At 33.6% G+C, this 21,208-nt stretch overlaps 1 protein-coding gene across 4 annotated transcripts in view; it reads right to left on the bottom strand.

Moving 5' to 3' along the window:
* The window catches only part of LOC136035501 (rho guanine nucleotide exchange factor 11-like), a 395,432-nt gene that overhangs the window by 50,343 nt on the left and 323,881 nt on the right, over positions 1-21,208 (bottom strand). For all 4 annotated transcript variants that reach the window (XM_065717335.1, XM_065717333.1, XM_065717334.1 and 1 more), the window contains 2 exons: positions 19,960-20,212; positions 8,332-8,515 (listed from right to left, as the gene is read on the bottom strand). In XM_065717335.1, the coding sequence (XP_065573407.1) occupies positions 8,332-8,515; positions 19,960-20,212 (437 nt within the window). The remainder of the gene's footprint in view (positions 1-8,331; positions 8,516-19,959; positions 20,213-21,208) is intronic.

Raw genomic sequence — 21,208 nt, 5'->3', positions numbered from 1 at the left:
ACTCATTTTCGTTCGTTTGTTTAAAGTGTTATCTTTGATTTTCTGTAATGTATGAAAAAAATCAGGAGGAGTGACTGTTTGATGACCCTAGATTGCATTTTCTGGGGTAGCAATGGTCTAGTAAATAGGTAAAATCCTCTTCCTGAGATATTGGAAACATTATGTAACAATTTAAATAAACATAGCATATCATATTTAAACATTTACCTCAACATCACCCTTAATAATCCTTGACATTTTAAACTTAATATCTTTAGCCATTCCTCAGACACATTAGCCAAACGTGGGACATTGTACATAAACCCTTTTGACAACCTGAATGCACTTATACTCTTTTGACTTAGTTCAATGCTAGTAAAAGTAGTAGCAGCAGTTGCAGTAGTGGTAGGAGTAAAAGTCAGACTGTGTAGTTTAGGGCTATTGTTTGTATCAAACTGCTTTTGGAAACGAGCTACAGGTAAAGAGCGCTAGTGTCAATAGTGACTGAAAAATTATAAAACAGTGAATTTCAATAATTTTACTTTATACAAATTTGAGTGTCAGTGAGATTAAGCCAGCCAATAGCGAGCCAGAAAATTATAACGTAGTGCTATAGATACTAGCAAGAAGTCAAGTAAGTCAGTTTTTTGTTTTTCGAAGCTCACAAGAGAGTATGGATTTTTTTCCCCAAAGAATTTGGACTATATGTCATTATGGAAATTGCATATACTTTCATTACAAGATGACAGTTTTTTATGCGTAGTTTTGGTAAATATCCTGTTGTGTTTCAAGGCTTGGGAAACGAGTCAAAATTGTCGGGTAAAGTTTCATTTGACTTTAGGGGAGGAGGGAACAGTAAAGGCAATAGTCCTTTATTTTGTTCCCTGTCGTCTGCCAGGCTACTTAATTATAAATATGTAAATCTAAACAATATAATTTTCACGGGACTCCCAATAAACGAATTTATTAAATTACATGTTTCCCACCACAATTTATTGGCGTAAAGTTACAGTTCAACAAATCCAAAGTTACAGTGTCGTTATTAAGTCAAAAGAATATATTGTATAGCAATAGCATGGCAATTTCTGCCATTTTGTTGAGCAAAACAATAATTTTAGTCAAAAGAGGGCCAAAACACTTGCATATCAAATGAAGGAGAGGTAAGTGGGAATAAAACGACAAAGCATACTAAGGTAAATGCAACAAAAGTATGGACAGAATTTCCCAAATGACACAATATAAACATTTTGTGACAAACTGGGTATATTGCAGTCAAAGGCGGATCCAAGGGGTGAGCGTACCCCTTGACGTAGTGGTGAATTTGTAGTTGGCACCGCTTGTTCTGGTTTGAGACGAAAATTATTTTTTTGTAATTGGTTGGGTTTTAAATAAGTTTTTAATTATTAAGACTGTTTCTTTTTGGATACAAGTTTGAAACAATGTTTCAGTTACTTTGTGCGGTCTCTGTTAGATTTTACTAATGACACATACAGTCAAAAAGTATTTAATTAAATTTAGGTTTATCAAAGGAATCTGTCCGTATTACCACACAAGTCAGCTAGGAGGAGAAGATCTTCATTTTGTAATAACAGGAAGGGAAAATTTTAAATCTTAATTTCTTTAGGCTGTCAAAACGATATTTCAGGATTGTCCTGTCACAATGGGGCTGAAAAGCAAAATATTTATTTTTTTTCTGTCAAAGATTTGTTTTCGAGTCTTGCTATGGCACTAAGGCTAAGAAATTGATATCATCATTTTTTAGGCTCTGTGTTTTGGTTTTCTGGGTTTGCTTTTTTTGCGAAGCGGGGTGATTTTTACAACATTGTTGTTTTTTAAAGGATTTGTATAATAGAAAGTAAATGTATGAGAAGTGCAAAAATTCTCTATTCATCCTTCAACATTAAAATAAAGACCAAACTCTTTAGAACTTTAATAAAGGTTCGTATAAGTGAATACTTAAAACTAAGTATATGAGTCGAAATACTCCTTCAAAGGTCGGAGTAATCATTTAAGAAGAATAGATTTTCGAAAAATTGAGCATAAAAGAAGGCAAATACTTATGTGTTAATTTTTTTTATCTAGCTGTTATAGATTGGTCTCTGAATTCTCAGTTTGAATCAGTGGAATGGCATCGATTTTTTTTCAAACATTTACTAATAAAATTTTGATAAAAAGTGGAAATTCACACAACTTGAGTTAACCACGGAAACAGAATGCAACTGCAGTATTACCTTAGAATTTTTACCTTCTCAATACCAACCAATCACAAGTATAGTTAGGCTTTTGTTTAGGTGTTGCATATATTTGCCCATTAAATTATCTAACTACTATATATACCGCTGAGGATTTTTATACTTATTTTGATGCATGCCATCCAATCACATTTCCACCATTAGTTTTTTATAAACCAAAATTTCTAAAGGACATTTCGCTTACTTAATGCTAAATCTGAGTCAAATTTCAAATTTGTATTTTTGTGCTCATCAGACCCATCGAGGTTTTAAACTTTGAATTGAATATCTGAAGATTTTAATATTAAAAAAAAAATAATGAGGAATCTACAACGGTATGAAACCCCGAGAAAATAAATCACCAATCTATAACTGTCAAATACAAAAAAAAAAACACACACAATTATTTGGTTCTTAAGGAATATTTCGACTCATATACTTTCTTTGAAGCACATACCTGCATGCATCTTTATTACAGTTGACGATTTTGGTCTTTTTTCAGATATTTTAAGATGAATAAAAGCGTAAATACCAACGAACAGCTCTAAATTAACAGGGCTCTAGACTGACAGGACTAGCCATTAAAAACATTCACCAAAATATTGAGGTAGACATCAGCCGTGTAATAAATACATATAGCGGGAGTGGAAATACAGAAACAGACTTTTTCTTATGAAGTTGTTAAGTATGTAATTTAAGTGAAATATATTGAAGATACACTACGTTGTTATAAAAAATGAAATTTAGATTAGTAATTTTTTTAGATTTCGTCAAAGTTGACACTGTTTACTAAAAGACCGTTTTTTCAAAAGAAACAGTGGTTAGTTCATGCTTTATTGCCTGTACTTAAAACCCTCGTTTTAAATGTCTTCTATGCATTTCTATCTCTTCGTTCTGTTTTTTTTTGTCACACCCCTAAAAGAACTAGTATTTAATGCTTAATATACCTTTTACGATTATACAAGTTGTATCTTTATCCTCATTTCCTACCCTTCATTACTATCATAGTTATTAAGCGATGTCACAAAGTTAGGTGACATGCTAAATGGTTTGACCTATACAAATTGTCACAAAGAGTGTATAATCCCAAACGATGGTTCAAGACCAATTTTTTTTGACGATAAAAGGCTTAACTCACTTGCTATAGCGGTCAGAAGTGCAAAGGTAAAAAGTTGCAGAAAATATTAAGTATCATTTTTTTTATGGATGATGAAGAGCTTTTTATTTTTATTTTTATGGGGGGTGGTTTTTATCACTGACTATTTTTTGTAACAATATTTTTATATCATTTTAGTTTCCACAGATTTATTAGAACTTTAAACCTCACCAGATTTTAGATTAAATTTAAACCATTTCCGCTACTTACCTACGACACATAATTGCTGAGGTTCCCTTTAAATTATGGATATTTCTTTGTTCGCAAGATTATAGAAACAACCTATTTTGCCCCCCCCCTCCCTAAATAAAATCCTGGATCCGCCCCTGTGTAAAAGTAAACTAAAATAAAATATATTTTCACTTTTTTTTGGCAATTATAATCGATTTTACAGCTAAAATGCCTGCGATGTTTTCAGAAGGTATCCAGAGGAGGGAGGGGTTTTTGAGAATGAATGCTCAGGCTTTACAGTTAGATTTCAAAGAAAAAGTGGAATATCTATAGCTTTATTCAGATGAAGTGAGAGGACGATGGGACAGGCAAGCTTTAAAGAAAAAAAAAATCTTGCCCAAATTTGAGAAAGAAATTGAGAGGAATGCAAACCAAAAATATCTGAAACAAGTGCTGAATGGGCTAAAGAAGGAAGTAGATGAAGATGGAAATGTGCTGTCGAAATTTGTGCAAGTCAAAAAGAGATTGAAAGGAATTCAGAAAAAGAAATACCAGGAATGTAGACCAAAAAACATGTTAGACGGACAAACCGACCTTAATATCCTATTAAAACAAAAGAAAAATTAAGAGTATTATACTGGAAAACTTAAAGATAACGAGTGTTCTTGAGTGGGTAAATAAGAAGATGTCTAAGTTTCAATGACTTAGCATTCTGAAAAAAGTTTTCTAAGCATGGTACAAACGATCTAAGCAACAGACATACTATTCAGTAACTGTCTCTTAAAGTATCTGAGAAAGAAAGCACCATCATAGGCAGCGCAATATCGCTGCCTAAGTAAGGAGCGATGTTGGCACAATGCACAATTATTTATTTTTATTATCTTTTTGGGTTTTAGACCAGGCCGCTTTGGAGCGAATATTCAAAAGTAATTAAAGGACAACTAACCTCCTCCCACGTCCAACATTTCCCCAAACACATCCAATCAAAATTTTGAGACAGCCATTTTGTTGAACGTATTTGAAAAGTCAAGAAATTATGTCTTTGAGGATGCACCCCCCCCCTACAAAAGCCCTCGGGGCAAGGGTTGTAAGTTGTGCCCTGGAGGCATATAAAGTTTTATATACAAAGAGCGATCGTATAAACTTCAGAGAGGCCTCATTGGATTAGTAATCAGATGTTCTAGTGCTATTTTTAAGATTCAGAGTTTTTGAAGTGTAGCTACACCCCCCCTCAAACACACACAAACACATTGTAACGTCCTGGAATGCATCCAACAGAAATTTTAAGATGACAATTTCATTAAAAATAGTCCAAGGATCATATAATAAGGCTTTTGTGGTAAAAAAAAACAAGACAAAACAGAGCCTGGGGGCAAGGGTTGTATGTTATGCCCCAGGGGCATTGGTTTTTATGGAAGGGATGGTTGTATATACTTTAGAAGAGCCTCATTTGGTTGAGAATTAAAAGTTATAATTCACTTTCAACAGTCAAAAGTGATGGAGGGCAACTAGCCCCCCCCCCCGACTATCCTTCTTTTCGCCAAACGCATTTGATTTAAAATGTGAGATTTTGCTCAAAATAATCCAGAAAACATATAACAATTCCTTTAGGATTGACACAGCCCCCAAGAGCCCTGGTGCAACGGTTTTGAGTTATGCCGTGGGGGTATATAAGGTTTTTAAGGAATGGCTGTTTGTATTAGCTTCAACTGGGGCTTATTTGAAATTGAAAGTTATAGTGCCCTTTTAAGAGTCAAAAGTGATTTGAGAGCAGCCAGCTAGCACCCTCTACGCCCATCATTTTCCTCAACACATCCAATCAAAATTTTATGATAGCAATTTCGTTCAGCATCGTTGAATAGTCCGAACATGAGCATAACTTGAAGATCAGAACAAATTTTGCACTTTACTGAAAACAATTTAAATATTTTCACTGTTATAACTTTAAGCAACCAAAAATTAATGAAATTCTAATGAATAAATATGAGCATACGTACATTAAACTGACAATGCACATTCATTTATATTTCTTTCAGTAAAGTAAAACTTATGTTCTGGCCTTGAGAAGGCATAGGGGTTGTGAGCCTAATCATGTTAATTTCTTCTCGTTTCGAGTTTGACTCGGTTATTTATTGTAATTAAATAAAAAAAGGAAGTTTTTTTTAACTGCAAGTAAGGAGCAACATTAAAATTTAAAATGAACAGAAATTAGTCCCTATATGAAAGGGGTTGTCCCCTCCTCAACGCCCCGCTCTTCACGCTAAAGTTTGACTCTTTCTCATAACTCTACTTTATAAAACAATAAAAAGCTATACTGTAAAGAGCGAGGCGTTGAGGAGCGAGGCATTTTCCTCTCTTTTTCCTCAAATTTTATATCGTAGTATATGTATCCATGGGAGCAAGGGTCCCTTGAGAATCCACGTGTCTTTTCTTTTTCTTCCAATATTGTCTGTAGAGTAATAAGAATAATTTTATCTGATCAGTTCAACCAATACATGTTTTTTTTTTAATGTTAAGTGAAGTAATTTGAAATGGTGGTATTATTAATGTAACTATTAAAATATAAATTGAAGAAGAACTGCTGAGCGGAGTCCATAAAGGGCTGTCCATGTTTCATTAGGCACAATAGTAAAGATAGAACAAAATGAAAAAGAAAAAACATATTTTTCTCCCTATTAAAACATTTATGATTGCGAAGACACCTTATTTAGCCAAATGCATAAGGATTTAATTTGAGAGAGCGCTCAGAAATCAACAAGATTCTTTCCAATTACTGCACTTTACCAATTGTTGATTGTTTTCAAGACTACTGAGATAAATCACGACAGAAATTGAGGCCACTTTTTAGTAGCAGTTATGAGGAAAGTTATCCTTAACTATCTTTCTCTTACTTTGTACAGTTTCATTTGGTTTTTTAGTTAGTTCTTAAATTAGCTTTGATCAGTGCAGACGTCAATTAAATTACAAGTTCTCCATAATTTATGTACATATAATTTTTTCCCAGAGGTATAGGGGAAAAAACTTGATCAGTCGATGCGACAGTTTTTGAGATCTCAAGGAAAGAAAAAACACCAAGTTTTGATATTCTATAGCAACACGAGTACCCATGTTTCTATATTGGATATAAGACTGTTTGTTTTCTTCAGGTATATCTTCATCTCGGTTGCACCTGTTTCAAACCCTCTTCTTCATACGACAGTGCCATGTGTAGGCCTTTAACCTCAATTAATGCCTACTCATATGAGAATTAATTATTTTCCTATAAGTTTAACGACTTCAAAGTATTTAAAATATATTCATATTTTCATCTATCCTATGCAGTAACTTTGCTTCTGAGTTCTTTTTTCTGTTCTATGCTTATCAACCATAAATGTGGTAATTTTCAAATTATGAAACAGTGGTAAATTATGAACATTGTTTCGAATTTTGCTGAAACAACTAAAAATATTTATGATAATAGCAAATTTCGTAGTTTTTAGATGGGAGCAGGGTCGTTATTATTTGCAGCGTGGGTAATCTCACATGACACATTTTTTGGGTCTATCTTTAAGGCTCCAGATTTTCCCCTATATTCTCTAGTTTTTTCCTGTCTTTGGTTTATAGATCAGAAAAACTGGTTCTATTATTTATGCAGAACTTAAGTAATTTGAAGAAAAAAGAGTTTTCGTTCAAACATCAGACTAAATACAATAACTGTAAATAGGGACGGATCTAGAGCAAAATCTTGGCGGAGGCCCATTGTGACAAGGGGGCCAATGAGCAATTTTTTTTGGGGGGGATATGTGATAAAAGTACCAATAATTGACCAAACTGTTCTTAAAAGAGTTAAAAAACGAAAAAAACTAAAAAAAAAACAGGAAAAGAGGGCACCAGAAAAATCTTGGGGGGCAAAGTCCCCTGGATTTGCCAGTAACTGTAAAAACTCACAATTACCAGACAAGTAATTGCTCTTGCGGACAATAGAGCTTAGTTTGGAATGTACCTTGTCAATTTTTACCTTTTCAGGATGCTTTTCTATTATTAATTTATCATAAAGTGGAAATTTTGTCTTAAAGTTGGTCTAATTATGCGTCATCAAAACTAGATTATGTGGACTAGAATCAGAATATCTTTCCTAAGGATTACTCAAAACTTACTATTACAATTTTTAAAACTCAATAATTTTAATGTTCACTTTCTTTCTCTCCGTTAATGTTTTCTCTCGATCTTAACCCCAAAAACAATATTTTGGTTATTTGGAAAGTTTTGATTCTTTTATCACAGCTCATCTGTCTTTTGGCTGTTTTAACGAAATTGTGTTTCCTCCTTAAAATCACTCCTATCGACCGAGTTCCACACAAAAGTTGTACAAAGGGTAAAAGTTGTACCTGGTTATAACATCAATTTGGGCGCTATTTAGTTTTATTCCATGAAACATAAGCGAACTAATCCTGTTAGGAGGGTGAGGGCGAAAACTGAAATTACCTCAAGCGCTGGGAAAACCTAAAGGCACCTCTGCCTTGACCGTAACCTCGTTAATTTTCTCGAAAGGATTAAAACAACAAAATCAAATTGCCCCCAAAACATACTCTAATAAAACTGTGCGATGACCTTTACGCAAAACTCTAATAAGACCTTTTAATATCTCAGTGTCTTCATTGAATGTAAGCATGTTTCTACTATGTAGTAGGGGAAAAATGACCAAGTTTCAAAATTCTTTTCTGTGAAATCCGTACTAAATAAAAAAAAAGAAACAGAACAAAAGGTTAGAAAATTCTGATTTTTTGTTTTCTGTTAGAATTCAAGAATATTTACATTTTTAAGAACCATCAAATGCTCCTGTAGAAAACCGAGTTTAGTTTGGAAGAGATCCCATGTTGCTTCTTTCCGCTTAAGAATATTTTTCTCTATATCCGTTTGATGTTCGTAAGACGTTAGTTCTGGAGCAGTCGCCGTATTTCTATGAACTACAAGGGATTCGTTACCATGCTGCACTTGCCTGTAAAATTTAAAGGGTGAACTCAAGAATATTAAAAAAATCTGAGTTGGATAAAATGTCTAGAATCTATATTAGGTAAGTAAGGAATTTTTTTTGCCCTAGAATTCACGGGAATTAAAACGGAGTATAACAAAGGAAAAAGAAAAGAAAAGTCACACTCGGGAACATCACCAAACGTATTTACACATCATGTTTATTGGAAAAACTACTGGCACAGGATGGCTAACCACGGGTTCGCTCTTCCCTTAGCTTTTTCCAGAGAATTCTCGGCGACAACGTTAACACAGACTGTTGGATCGGATATACCATAATTACGCATGATATAGAAGTTATTCATCCATGGAAGAAGTCTCAGAAGGAGCTTCACGAATCGAAAAAACAGAACTCTTAGTTTTGCACCCTGAGCACACGAAAGATATTTCCAAAAAGGTGCTATATACAGTATATGTTGAAGGGCTAAGGCATTATACAGCGACACAAGATATTTACGGCAGAACCGATGTCTGTTACCAATAACTGACCCGTACAAAATCTGGATTTTCACTTCTACGTGGCGCACAAGCAGCGTCCCTTTGGGGTGGAGGCTTCGACCGATGAGTAAACCAAGGTAATAAATACTATCAGATGGTTTCACAACTGAATCGCCAAAAGAGATTTCGTCTTCGCAGTGCACCGAATTGAAAAACAAGACGGCCGATTTTGACACATTAAACGACAAACCTACGCTATTGTATTCTATATTCAACACATGAAAATTTTTCGATAGTCGATCAGCGGACCTGTTCAAATTAAGCAAATCGTCAGCACATATCATCAACGAAACATTAATCGTTTTTGAAACACAAGACGTAGCTACTCGGGCTTGCACCGGCAGAACACTATTGTTGTACTAACTCGGAGATACAACCGAACCTTGACTGACTCCTTTACGGACCGGTACAGCAGTGGATTCAACTGGATTTGAGGGCATTTTCATTTGCACTCTAAGGTTATTGTACATGTGATATAATGCTCTCCCAATACACAAATTTAGCCCTTGTTTATACGCTTCTAGAAGGATCTACATGTGCACTGACAAGTCAAAAGTCAGTTTCACATCAAAAGAGCCAATAACTAGTGGATCACCCGTTGCCTCAGAATCAGACAAAATAGCAGCAAGGGCGAACAGAGCATCAGCGCAACTGAGCCCTACGTAAAATCAAACTGGTGGTTTGACATTTGGAAACAGCGTCGAACATTTGACAATAGAAGCATTTCTAGAAGCTTGCTTTAAACTAGGGACACAGTAATTGGGCGATAAGAAGAGTATATGTAAGCTGGCTTCCCTTTTTTCAGGATGGGCGTAAGTTGCCCTTTACAGAAAACATTGGGTGCAAAACCAACTACGAATATAATCTGGTAGAATAATGTTAACATTTCATACAAAAGACGAGTACCATTCACAAGGAAAAGTGCACACAAACCGTCAAGTCCGCGCGATTTTTTCTTCTTTAGCCTAAAGGTATTTGCGGTTATATTCAAAACAGATACGGTGTAGTCCGGAAAACTCAAGTTTGATAGCACAGATTCAAGCTGTACTGTGTATGTCTAGCTAAACTGGGATTAGGGGCACTAAATTCGCTCTTAAAATAAGCTCGCTGGTCATTTGGATCACTAGGGATGAACTTAGGCATGTTTGGGTGATCTTTCATGCGGTATGTCCATGAACGACTTAGATCATTAATTATACTCTCTTTATCGTCATTTTTTAAATTCGTGCGATGCAGCCATGATGATGGCTTTCTCAAACTTACGTTTTCTGTGTACATGGAGACAATTCAACGCATTGAATTTAGGACGACCACTTTCCCTCCACACTGAGAACCAGAACTTAGCATCCTAACATTATTTCACTAGCTCTTAATTTTTCGAGGACCCCTGGGTTTTAGTACCTTTACGAATATTCCTAACAGGAGTAGCAGTCTTCTCTGTTGTTTGTAGTGCCTGGGGGATTCCAGCACAGAAGGCGTTAGCCTTTATTTTAGTTTCCTGGATATTCTTTGGCACGTTGGCTTGTAGTAAACTAAATGGCACGCTGATCTTATGAAGCATCGTGTCAATCACTAACCAATAAAGCGAAAAGTCGGTTTTTGACCAATCTTTTATATTATGCCACTGTGAATTACTTTTGGCATCTGGGATAGACAGATTACCCCACGCTTCAATTGGGACAGTGCTGTCACTTACTTGAAGTACTTTTACTTGAAGTACTACTTAAGTAAAATTTTCCATTACTTGTACTTGTACTTAAGTAAAAACTCTAGGGTGTACTTATTACTTGATATTTAAGTATGATTACGAAATACTTATTACTTAAGATACTTTTAATGTACTTGTTTTTCAAATACTTTTCAAATACTTTTGTGTGCGTGTGTTTTGGCAATGTACAAAAAACATTGCGTAATAGAGAGATCTATTATCAAAAACCGTAACAAGTTGCTGAGAACAGATGTTGGTGAATAAACCGAATTCCCGACAGCATGTTTAAAGAAGAAGCAGGACCTTTTAAATCATAAGCGTCTTTAATCTCAAACTAACTGAAAAGTCAGCATGGCGAAACAGCTTCCATTTATACTCCAAGGGAGGTACTTTACTGTGAAGGGGAAAATTGACCAAGACGGGTCTGTGAATGCATCCTGCAAGTTTTGCCCCAACAAAACTGTAAAGGGACACATACATGCAACGACCAACTTCCACAAGCATTTGAAGGTAAATAACTCCTATTTGCTGCCTATTTGTATTTATGTCATGTGTCTTTTTTCTTTAGTGTCATAGTTAGCCTTATTCCATCAATTAATGGGCCGCTCCATCACTCCAGGGACTGATGGCCCATTGGTAAATGTCAACTTTCGTTCCAATGCTCTAAAGTGTGTATTACTACATATAGCAAGATTCTCATTTGTTTCTTTGTCATTATTACAGAAGCAGATCCATTTTTTTGCTTTCTAAAATCCCCCTCCAACGAAACTAGAAATACATAAAGTAGGCTTGTGGTAAATTTATGGCAGTTCATGTAGGGTAAGATGACCAGTACTGGGACACTTAAATCACTCTGCCTATTATTCTATTATAACATGAATAGTGTTATGTCATGTTGAAATAGATTCAACATGAATCTATTATTCGTGCAACATGAACCCTAATTTCAGACCAAGTTGGTTTTTCACACATTTACGGATCTTTGGGGAGATTTTAACAGCAGCAAGGGTTTTCTCCTTTGTAAATAATTATCACTTTTGAATGCTTCTCCCTTAACTTCTAGCCCTGACAAGTCTAAATTTGGATTAAAAAGGACTCTCGTAGGTGTTCTTTTCCATTCGTCCAAGGGATATTTTTAACAATCATTCTAGCATTTTTTGGGTTGAGTATTTAGGGGTATAGTTCGCCAGCTCTGATTTTTCACAAAAAAGTGTGATTGCACTTTGTGCATCTTCTTGAGATGGAAGTTCCAATGTTACTTTTCTATTTCTTCCAGAAGTAGCATTTTTGACAGAGAATTATAAATGTGATCATTTGTCTTTTTGCCTAAATCTTGGACTATTTTCTTTAACTCGCTCTGGGCGATATTCTTATTAACAGTACTTTGATTTTGGCAGAATTTGATGGGTTCAAGGATCACAGTATGTTTTCCTGGGCCTTTCACTTTGCTGGCATAAGTGGGAGTGGAATGACCTGGAGCAGAAGAGAAAGAAAAAGAAGACGGCTTGGATTTTAGAGCAATGATTTCTTGTTGTAAATTTAAAATCTCAGAGAGCCTTTCACTTTTTCTTCCAAGCAGTGAAGAATTTTCTTCCAGTTTACTAGAATAAATAGAACATATCCAGTCACATTCTTGTGAGGCAGTTCTTTTACCGCCAGAAATTCTTTGGTCTGTAATTGCATCTTTAAGATAATTAAGTAATTTGAAAATACTGTTTTCTTCAGCATATGCAATTTTCCTCACATCCAGTTCCAACATTTATAATCTAGATGTAGAAGGGTTATAGGTCTCTTTATACTTTGGACAGAGCCAAAAGCTATATACCAGTTTTGTGTGTATGTAGTAGCGATACGACGCGTAAAAAATATTTCAGAATATCATTCGGAAAAAAATCTTCTTATAATTTCTTGGAATTAAATAATGTTTTAATTGTTCATCTTCAAAATAAATCAAGGAGCATAAATTACAATCAAATTTACAAGCTAATGTAAGCTATAACACTTATGGAGTATACAATGAAAACAGGTTTATCCTCAGGTTGTTTTATGTTCACCTTTTCACGCATCAAATGAGACTCCCTTTCATGTCCATACAATATTAAATTTTGATGTTGACACTTTGAACATAAAACCAATAATGAATGTCATTTAAAACCAGGTTTGCAAGAAAAAATCTGTAATTTGATTTTCCCGTTTAATTTGAACATATAGATTTTAGATCAGCTTAATTATATTTTTAAATTATAGACTATAGGTTTGATTAAGGCTATTGGTTTAATTATAGGCTAGTATAGGTTTTAATTATAGGTTTGTATTAGCTAGCAGAAAAGCCTCAAGGTGATAAATACGACTTCGAACATTTTTATTGTCAGATTTAATGCCAGCTTACAGCGAAGCAAAGAATTCAATATTACACTGTATACTACGGCTGCAAATTCAAAATCTCATCGTTCAAATATGAAGGAGGGGCTGACTGAGTATGCAGAGCTTCAACACTGGGAAATACGGAGAGAAATTACTACCTTGGTATATATATATATATATATATATATATATATATATATATATATATATATATATATATATATATATATATATATATATACATATACATATATATATATATATATATATATATATATATATATATATATATATATATATATATATATATATATATATATATATATATATATAGTAGCTGTTGGGGTGGCGCTTCGCGCCACCCCAACACCTAGTTGGTGGGGGCGCTTCGCGCCCCCCCAAGCCCCCCCCGCGCGCGTAAGTCATGACGCGCCATAATAGTTACGCGCCATTGTAGTTGTGTCCCTATGTCCCACCTGTGAATATATATATATATATATATAATATATATATATATATATATATATATATATATATATATATATATATATATATATATATATATATATATATATATATATATATATATATATATATATGGTTTTAACTTCGTAAAACTTGCGAATATACAACATTCTTTGCTGTCCCATTGTCTTTGCATATAAATAGATTGCCAGGTTTACCGACTCTTGAGCATGCAACATATAATGGTCCATGGGAAAACAATCTGTATTCAGATCTATACCTCATGATTCTAATGATTGCCCTTGAGCTTTGTTGATGGTGATTGCTAATCGACCATTCCCTGTCCCGGTGTCCCGGTCGTCATTTATATCCCCCTGTTTCCCCCGGTGTCCCCGTTGTAGTTGTGTCCCTGTGTCCCGGTCGTCATTTATATTCCCTGTGTCCCGGTCGTCATTTGTATCCCGGTGTCCCGGTCTGTATATACATTCGTTTTTTAGTTTTGTTTTTCTCCTTTATTTTTTTCCTTTTTTTTTTCTTTTTTAGTTTATTTAGATTTTTAGATTTTTTAGTTTTTTTTTCTTTTTAGTTTTTTTGTCCCGGTCGTCATTTATATCCCCCTGTTTCCCCCGGTGTCCCCGTTGTAGTTGTGTCCCTGTGTCCCGGTCGTCATTTATATTCCCTGTGTCCCGGTCGTCAGTCTTTTTAGTTTTGTTAGTTTGTTTTTTTTTACTTATGTCCTGGTCGTCATTTATACTCCCTGTGTCCCGGTGCTTTGTTGATTGCTAATCGAACATTCCTTTTGTCCTGGTCGATTTCTCTTTGAGTGTCGTCATTTATTTTTTTCTTTTTTAGTTCTTTTAGTTTTTACCTTTTTTAGTTTTTTTTAGTTTTTTAGATGAAAATTTTTTTAGTTTTTTCCTTTTTTTCTTTTTAGTTTTTTATTGGTCTTTACCTTTATTTTAGCTTATTTTTCAGTTTTTTCCTTTTTTTTAGTTTTTTTTATTTTTTATTTTTTTTTAGTTTTTTACCTTTTTTTAGTTTTTTTAGTTTTTTTAGTTTTTTAGCTTTTTTACTTTTTTTATTAGTTTTTAGTTTTTTTTGTAGTTTTTGCCTTTTTTTAGTTTTTTCAGTTTTTTTTTAGTTTTTTATTGGTTTTTACCTTTATTTTAGCTTATTTTTCAGTTTTTTCCTTTTTTTTAGTTTTTTTTTAGTTTTTAGTTTTTTTAGTTTTTTACCTTTTTTTAGTTTTTTTAGTTTTTTTTAGTTTTTTAGCTTTTTTATTTTTTTATTAGTTTTTAGTTTTTTTTTGTAGTTTTTGCCTTTTTTTAGTTTTTTTAGTTTTTTAGCTTTTTTATTAGTTTTTAGTTTTTTTTGTAGTTTTTGCCTTTTTTTAGTTTTTTTTAGTTTTTTAGCTTTTTTATTTTTTTTATTAGTTTTTAGTTTTTTTGTAGTTTTTGCCTTTTTTTAGTTTTTTCAGTTTTCAGTCATTCACTAGCTATTGAAGAGTGAACTCCTATAATCGGATTACTTTTTCAAGTTAAAAGGATTAAATTTGATATTGTTTTGGACTTTTTATTGCGTAATTTGATGCAATAATAGACTTCTACGCGCGGATTATAGCAATTATTATGGCGATCACTCAAGCAAAGTTTGATGAAGGAATGAAACGGCTTCAAATGTCACTGGATAAAATATTAGCAGAACAGAAAAGTTTTTCGGTCTCAATAGTTGCTCTTCAAGACGAAGTTAGGAAAATATCAACAGAAAATGCTAATCTACAAGATGAAACAAAAAAGCTTCGAAATGATCTAGAGCAAGAAAAATTGCGGAATAACGATTTGGAGACTAGGCTTTTGGAAATCGAAGTGACAGAAAGGAGATTAAATTTGATTGTTCATGGTCTGCCTGCTGAAAAGCATAATCAATCAGTGACTAGCAACGTATTGTCTCTTCTTTCTGACAAATTGCAAGTTACCGAGGACATTTCTCTTACAAAGTGTTATCGCCTTAAGAGAAATAGCAGTTCAAACATTACTAGTAGGAAAACTAGTGTTCGACCGGCCCCTGTTTTTATATCGCTAGACACGGATCGTAGCATTCAGTCGATTCTCAGTGAGGTAAATAAGTTGAAGGGTAGTGGAATTCGCATTTGCAGTGATCTCCCACCAAAGCTAAATTTTCTACGGAATGAGCTATTGTCTAAGGGAAAGGAGATGCGTGATTCGGGTTCGGTTCATCTTACACGTATTAAACAAAAAGGGAGCAAATTATCGCTAGAATGTAAAAAGTCTCCGTCTTCACAGTGGATTAAGATTGACTAGTTACGGTGATTAATAATGACATTTCATTTGGTGAGATTACTTTTATTATTTTACAGTATGTAATGTTTCTCTGTTCATAGTATTGCATTTTTTTTTTTCCTCTGTAGGGAAAAAACGTTCCATTTTTCGTCCCTCTGTAGCTTATTATGTGTTTATTTTATGTCTTTTTCTTTCTTTTTTTGTGTGTGTTTCTATTTATATGAAGTAATTGAGTGCAATAGTTTTTCAGTGTCCGCATTTCATCTTACAATGAATATGTTCCATTTCTCTCTCCTGTTTCTATTTATTTTCAAGCAGTTTCTTTTTCTTTCATTATTTTCGAGTTCTCACTGGTTCAGTTGTTTTTGCTACTTTAAGACTCAGACGGTATGCATTTTGCGAAAGTTTCTGCTAGTTCGGATCATAATTCTGATTTTGTACATTGGATGATAATTGTATTGGGGATAGACTGAGATACCTTGAGTCTAACCCTTTTGATTTTTCCATATTCCAGAGCCATGATAAATTTTCAGGAAATAAGATAAATGACGGTGGGCTAATTAACTTTCCAAATTGTAAATATAAATTACCTTCCGAAGTTTCTGATCTTCCCAGTACCGGTGTTGTGAGAACAGGATTTTTAAATTGTAGGGTTTTTTTTAGTTCACAGGATAATCTTGTCGATGTAGTTCATAAACTATATTGTTATGTCGTTGGATTCTTTGAGACTTTTCTTACAGACCTGACTCCTCAGGTTGTTTTTCCTGGATATCAATTTATTTTTAAAAACCGATTGACTAGGCGCCAGGGTGGTTTAGCAGTACTAGTTAAAGAAGGTATCTCTTTTCGACGCATTGCAAATCTGGAAGGTTCTAATGAGGAAATGCTTTTTGAAGTAATGGTGACTGAAATTAGTCTTGGAAAAAAAGATGTTTTTTTTTGCGTAGTATACCGACCGCCTTCTTCTCCAGTCAAATCTTTCCTCTCTAAACTCCATGATTTTTTGCATCAACCCCATTTTCAAAATAAAGATTTAATCCTTTCCGGAGATTTCAATATTGACATTCTAGAAGCTTCAAATGAATCCTCTGTTGAGTTATTGTCTTCTTGCTTTTCTGCGTGTCTGCTTCCTACTTGCCTGATACCTACAAGAATTTCACCTAGTTCTGCTTCTCTCATTGATAATATTTTTACATCTTTACCTATTCAAGCAAATTTTGCTGTTTTAAGTGATATATCGGATCATTTCCTGCTGGTTTCAGATTTAGCTCTTACTTATAAAATACCACAGGTAAGTAAGGAACGTCAAGGACGGTTAATAAATAAAATAACATTAAAGCACCTGAATGAAAGCCTTCGACTATTGGATTGGCAGGAGGTAATATCCACGGAGGATTCAGATATGGCAACTGATAATTTTCTAAGAAACTTCAATTGCTGCCTTGATTCTAGTTGCCCATTTGTTACGATTAAAATTTGCAGAGAAAAATTTCCTATAAGGCCATGGATAACGTCTGGAATTTTGATATCAGTTAAGAAAAAAATCAGTTATTTAAAAAGCAGTTAAAGAATCCAACTGATTATAATATTAAAAATTTTAGAATTTTCAAAAATAAATTAACCACAATGATACGTTTGTCAAAACAATTGTATTATAAAAAGTCCTTCGAAGAAGCTCAAAATTCTCCTCGCAAAACGTGGTCTTTAATTAATTATTTTATAAAAAAAGAAAGTAAGTCGAATTTTCCTGAAGTTATTAGTTTAGAAGATGGTTCGACTACTAATAAATCGGAGAAAGTGGCTGATATTTTGAATACTTATTTTGCTAAAATAGGAGAGAAAATTGTTTTATCAGTAATGAACCAGTTTGATTCACGTAGTAATAAACATTTTTCTTCATACCTTCCATCTCCTCAAAGTAATTCAATTTTTCTCGGGCCTATTTCTCATTCTGAAATAACAAAAATAGTATGTGATCTAAATCCAGGTAATTCAGCGGGAATTGACGGGTCTAGTTCTAAAATTGTTAAAGAAATACTGTCTGAAATAATATTACCATTACAGCATATAATTAATCTTTCATTTAAAACTGGAGTTTTCCCATCTGCTTTTAAAGAAGCGCGGATAGTTCCGCTTCACAAAGGTGACTCTCCTGAAAATCCATCAAATTACCGCCCTATTTCTATTCTGTCAGCATTTTCTAAAATACTTGAGAAGGCAATTTATAAGAGGCTTTATGACTTTCTTAAATCGTCTAATTTCTTCACAAATTCCCAGTTTGGTTTCCGGTCTGGACACAACACTGAACATGCTGTCGTTGCTCTCATCCAATATATTCATGAATGCTTAGATAGAGGTGAAATTCCAGCAACAATATATTTAGTTTTTAAAAAAGCATTCGATACAATATCCCATTGTATTCTTTTTAGTAAATTGGATAATTGTGGTGTGCGTGGACCGGCGTTGGATCTAGTTAAATCTTATCTTGATAAGAGAAAGCAACGATTAGATGGAGGCAATTTCCTCTCTTCACCTGTACCTCAGTCTTCGAAGGTTGGGGTACCTCAGGGCTCTGTCCTAGGTCCTCTCCTTTTTTTAATTTATATAAATGATTTTCACCGCGCTTTTACATCCCCGTGTCTCAACACACATTTTGCTGATGATACGGCAGTTTCAATTTCTGAAAAGAATGACGAGGAGCTGGAGGCAAAACTGAATACTGCATTTTCTAATGTTCTTGATTGGTGTTCTTCAAATTTTATTGCTTTGAATGTATCAAAAACTAATTTCATAATTTACGGCAGAAAGTCAAATATCTGCCCTCGTATTACCCGAGTTACTTCTTCAAAGTATCTATTATCAATATCTCGTGTGAAAATGATAAAATACCTTGGACTTGTGATTAACGAAAGCTTATGTTTTAAAACACACATTCAAAATCTACGATTAAAGATTTCAAGGTATGTTGGTTTAATGCGAAGGTTGAAGCTTTGTTTGCCCTACTCTGCTTTACGAAGTATTTATTTTGCTCTGATTCAGACTAATATTAATTATTGTTCTCTAGTATATTTATCTACATTTAAAAGCCATATTAAACCAATACAGATTTTACAAAATAAAGCCCTAAGAATCCTTAAACTGTTTATTCCATCACCTATTGAACTTCCAAATAAGTCTTCTACTGCATCTTTATATACTTATCTAGATATACTTCCAGTCTCTCAACAATTTGCTTTTGGAGCAATTCTTTTCAAAATCAATTATGACATTAAGAAATTACCGCCATATTACCTCCATCAAAGTTTGTTCTCCCAATCACAAGATTTACATAATTATAACACTCGACAAAAAAAGGATATCTACATTGACAAGTATAATACTGAGAGATCTAAATTCGCTCCGTTTGTGTCAATAGCTCGGTGCTGGGATGCTCACAAGACTCTTATTGATAATTTTTCCTCTATCCATTTAATAAAAAGGAAACTTAAATTTCATTTAGTTCAGGATTATTTTTAATTAAGTATCTTTTTAGTAAGGCAAAGTTTTTGTATGATTCGTTGCTCTGGGTGATTATGGGCCTCTCAGCTATCTTCCAGTATTAATTTATATTTAATAATATGGACATTTTTAATTTTTTCAATAGTATTGAATGATCCTGGGCTAGCTGCTACTTTCATATTATTGTTGTGCTATTGTATCTTTGCCGTCATGTTTATCTTTGTATTGTAGTGTGTTATTATTTTATCTTTGTCTAGGCCTAGTTTTTCGAGCTCGTCCTCCCCATGGGCCTATGTCATTTATGTATACATGTATGTGCGATTTATAAATAAATGAACTTGAACTTGAACCTGATCCAGTTTTTTCAGGTGACGTCACCTGATCCACGATCCACAGATCCACAGACAACTTATTTATATATATATATATATATATATATATATATATATATATATATATATATATATATATATATATATATATATATATATATATATATATATATATATATATATATATATATTAACGAAACTGGATGAAAGAAATTCAGATAGGAAAATTACACAATTCAGTTTTTACCTGTTTGAAGCTGGAGGTCCGGAGCCGCATCCTCTTGCCAAACTCAATGACCTCAAAAGAGGTCGCCTTAACTGTTTTTCACTGTTAGCCCTCGTTATTCCGTGTGTAAATCGTTGATTCAATCTGCTTGTAAGATCTTCTGTTAAATTACTCGATGATGATTGCATTCTGTCATAATGAAGGTTTGTCCTGTTACTTTGAGATTTCTGGGCTAACATTTCAGCACTCGAATATGGTGTTGGGCCATCGGTTTCTAAAGTAAGTAAAGAATATTAGTTTTGATGAAAAGCGCTCTTGGCGTTTTCACAAAATAAAAAGAGCACTAAAATACCGATATAAGGTCTTTCTATAGAGCCTTTTGGTCAATTGAACTTAAATATATTACAATACATTAAAACACATCTAAACAAACAATATAAGGAAAATGTGTGTTCAACATTCTTTTAACATTTATAATACTGGACCATAATACAGTGAAACAAAATCTTGAATTGCTGAGATTCTCAGGAATTAATATTATTATATATTAAATATATAATTTTCATTAGTTCTATCCAGTCATATTGTCTATTAAAATGACTTATTAAGGTACTTAGTTTTCATCCATGCTTTGAAAAATAATTTATAATTGCATCTTATAATGTTTAAAGCACAGTGTCCAAAATGTTTTAGTTTTCAACGAAATGTAAATTACACGTTAGGCTTTAAAACTGCTACGGTTAGAGAAAGGGAAGTAGCCAAACTCCTGTTTGCATCAACTTTTGCTCGTTTTGTCATTGAAAAATTTCGCACAACATCTTTGAATTTCTACAGCTGGTATAGGCAGTGGTATAGGCAGAAAATGTAAAAACTGAAGAGAAGCAGATTCCTGGCACTTTGCCATAATTTCAGAACAGCTGCTATGTAAACATGTAAATATGCACTATCAAAATCATGACCGCAAATTTTAACACAACGGCTCGTAACTGTCTAAGGAAAAGAGAGGTGACCCCACTTTAATATTGGTTCAATATATCAGCTCAGAAAAACTGCACAGCCTGATTATGCACAAACAAAATGAGGCTCCTAAATAAATATATGGAAGACAAAGCTGTTTCAAGGGGAGGGGGTTGAGCCCTCCATTCTAAATTTTTTTCCTGGCTCGTAAAAACGTTAAAAAATACATATAAACATATTTTTGATGCGTTTATAAAGTTTTTTGATAAATCCCCCTCGATAAATATACCCCTCCTCAGAACAAAATCCTGAA

This window comes from Artemia franciscana, chromosome 14 (genome assembly GCF_032884065.1).
Source record: "Artemia franciscana chromosome 14, ASM3288406v1, whole genome shotgun sequence".
NCBI lineage: Eukaryota > Metazoa > Arthropoda > Branchiopoda > Anostraca > Artemiidae > Artemia > Artemia franciscana.
This window is presented reverse-complemented; position numbering and strand designations above follow the sequence as displayed.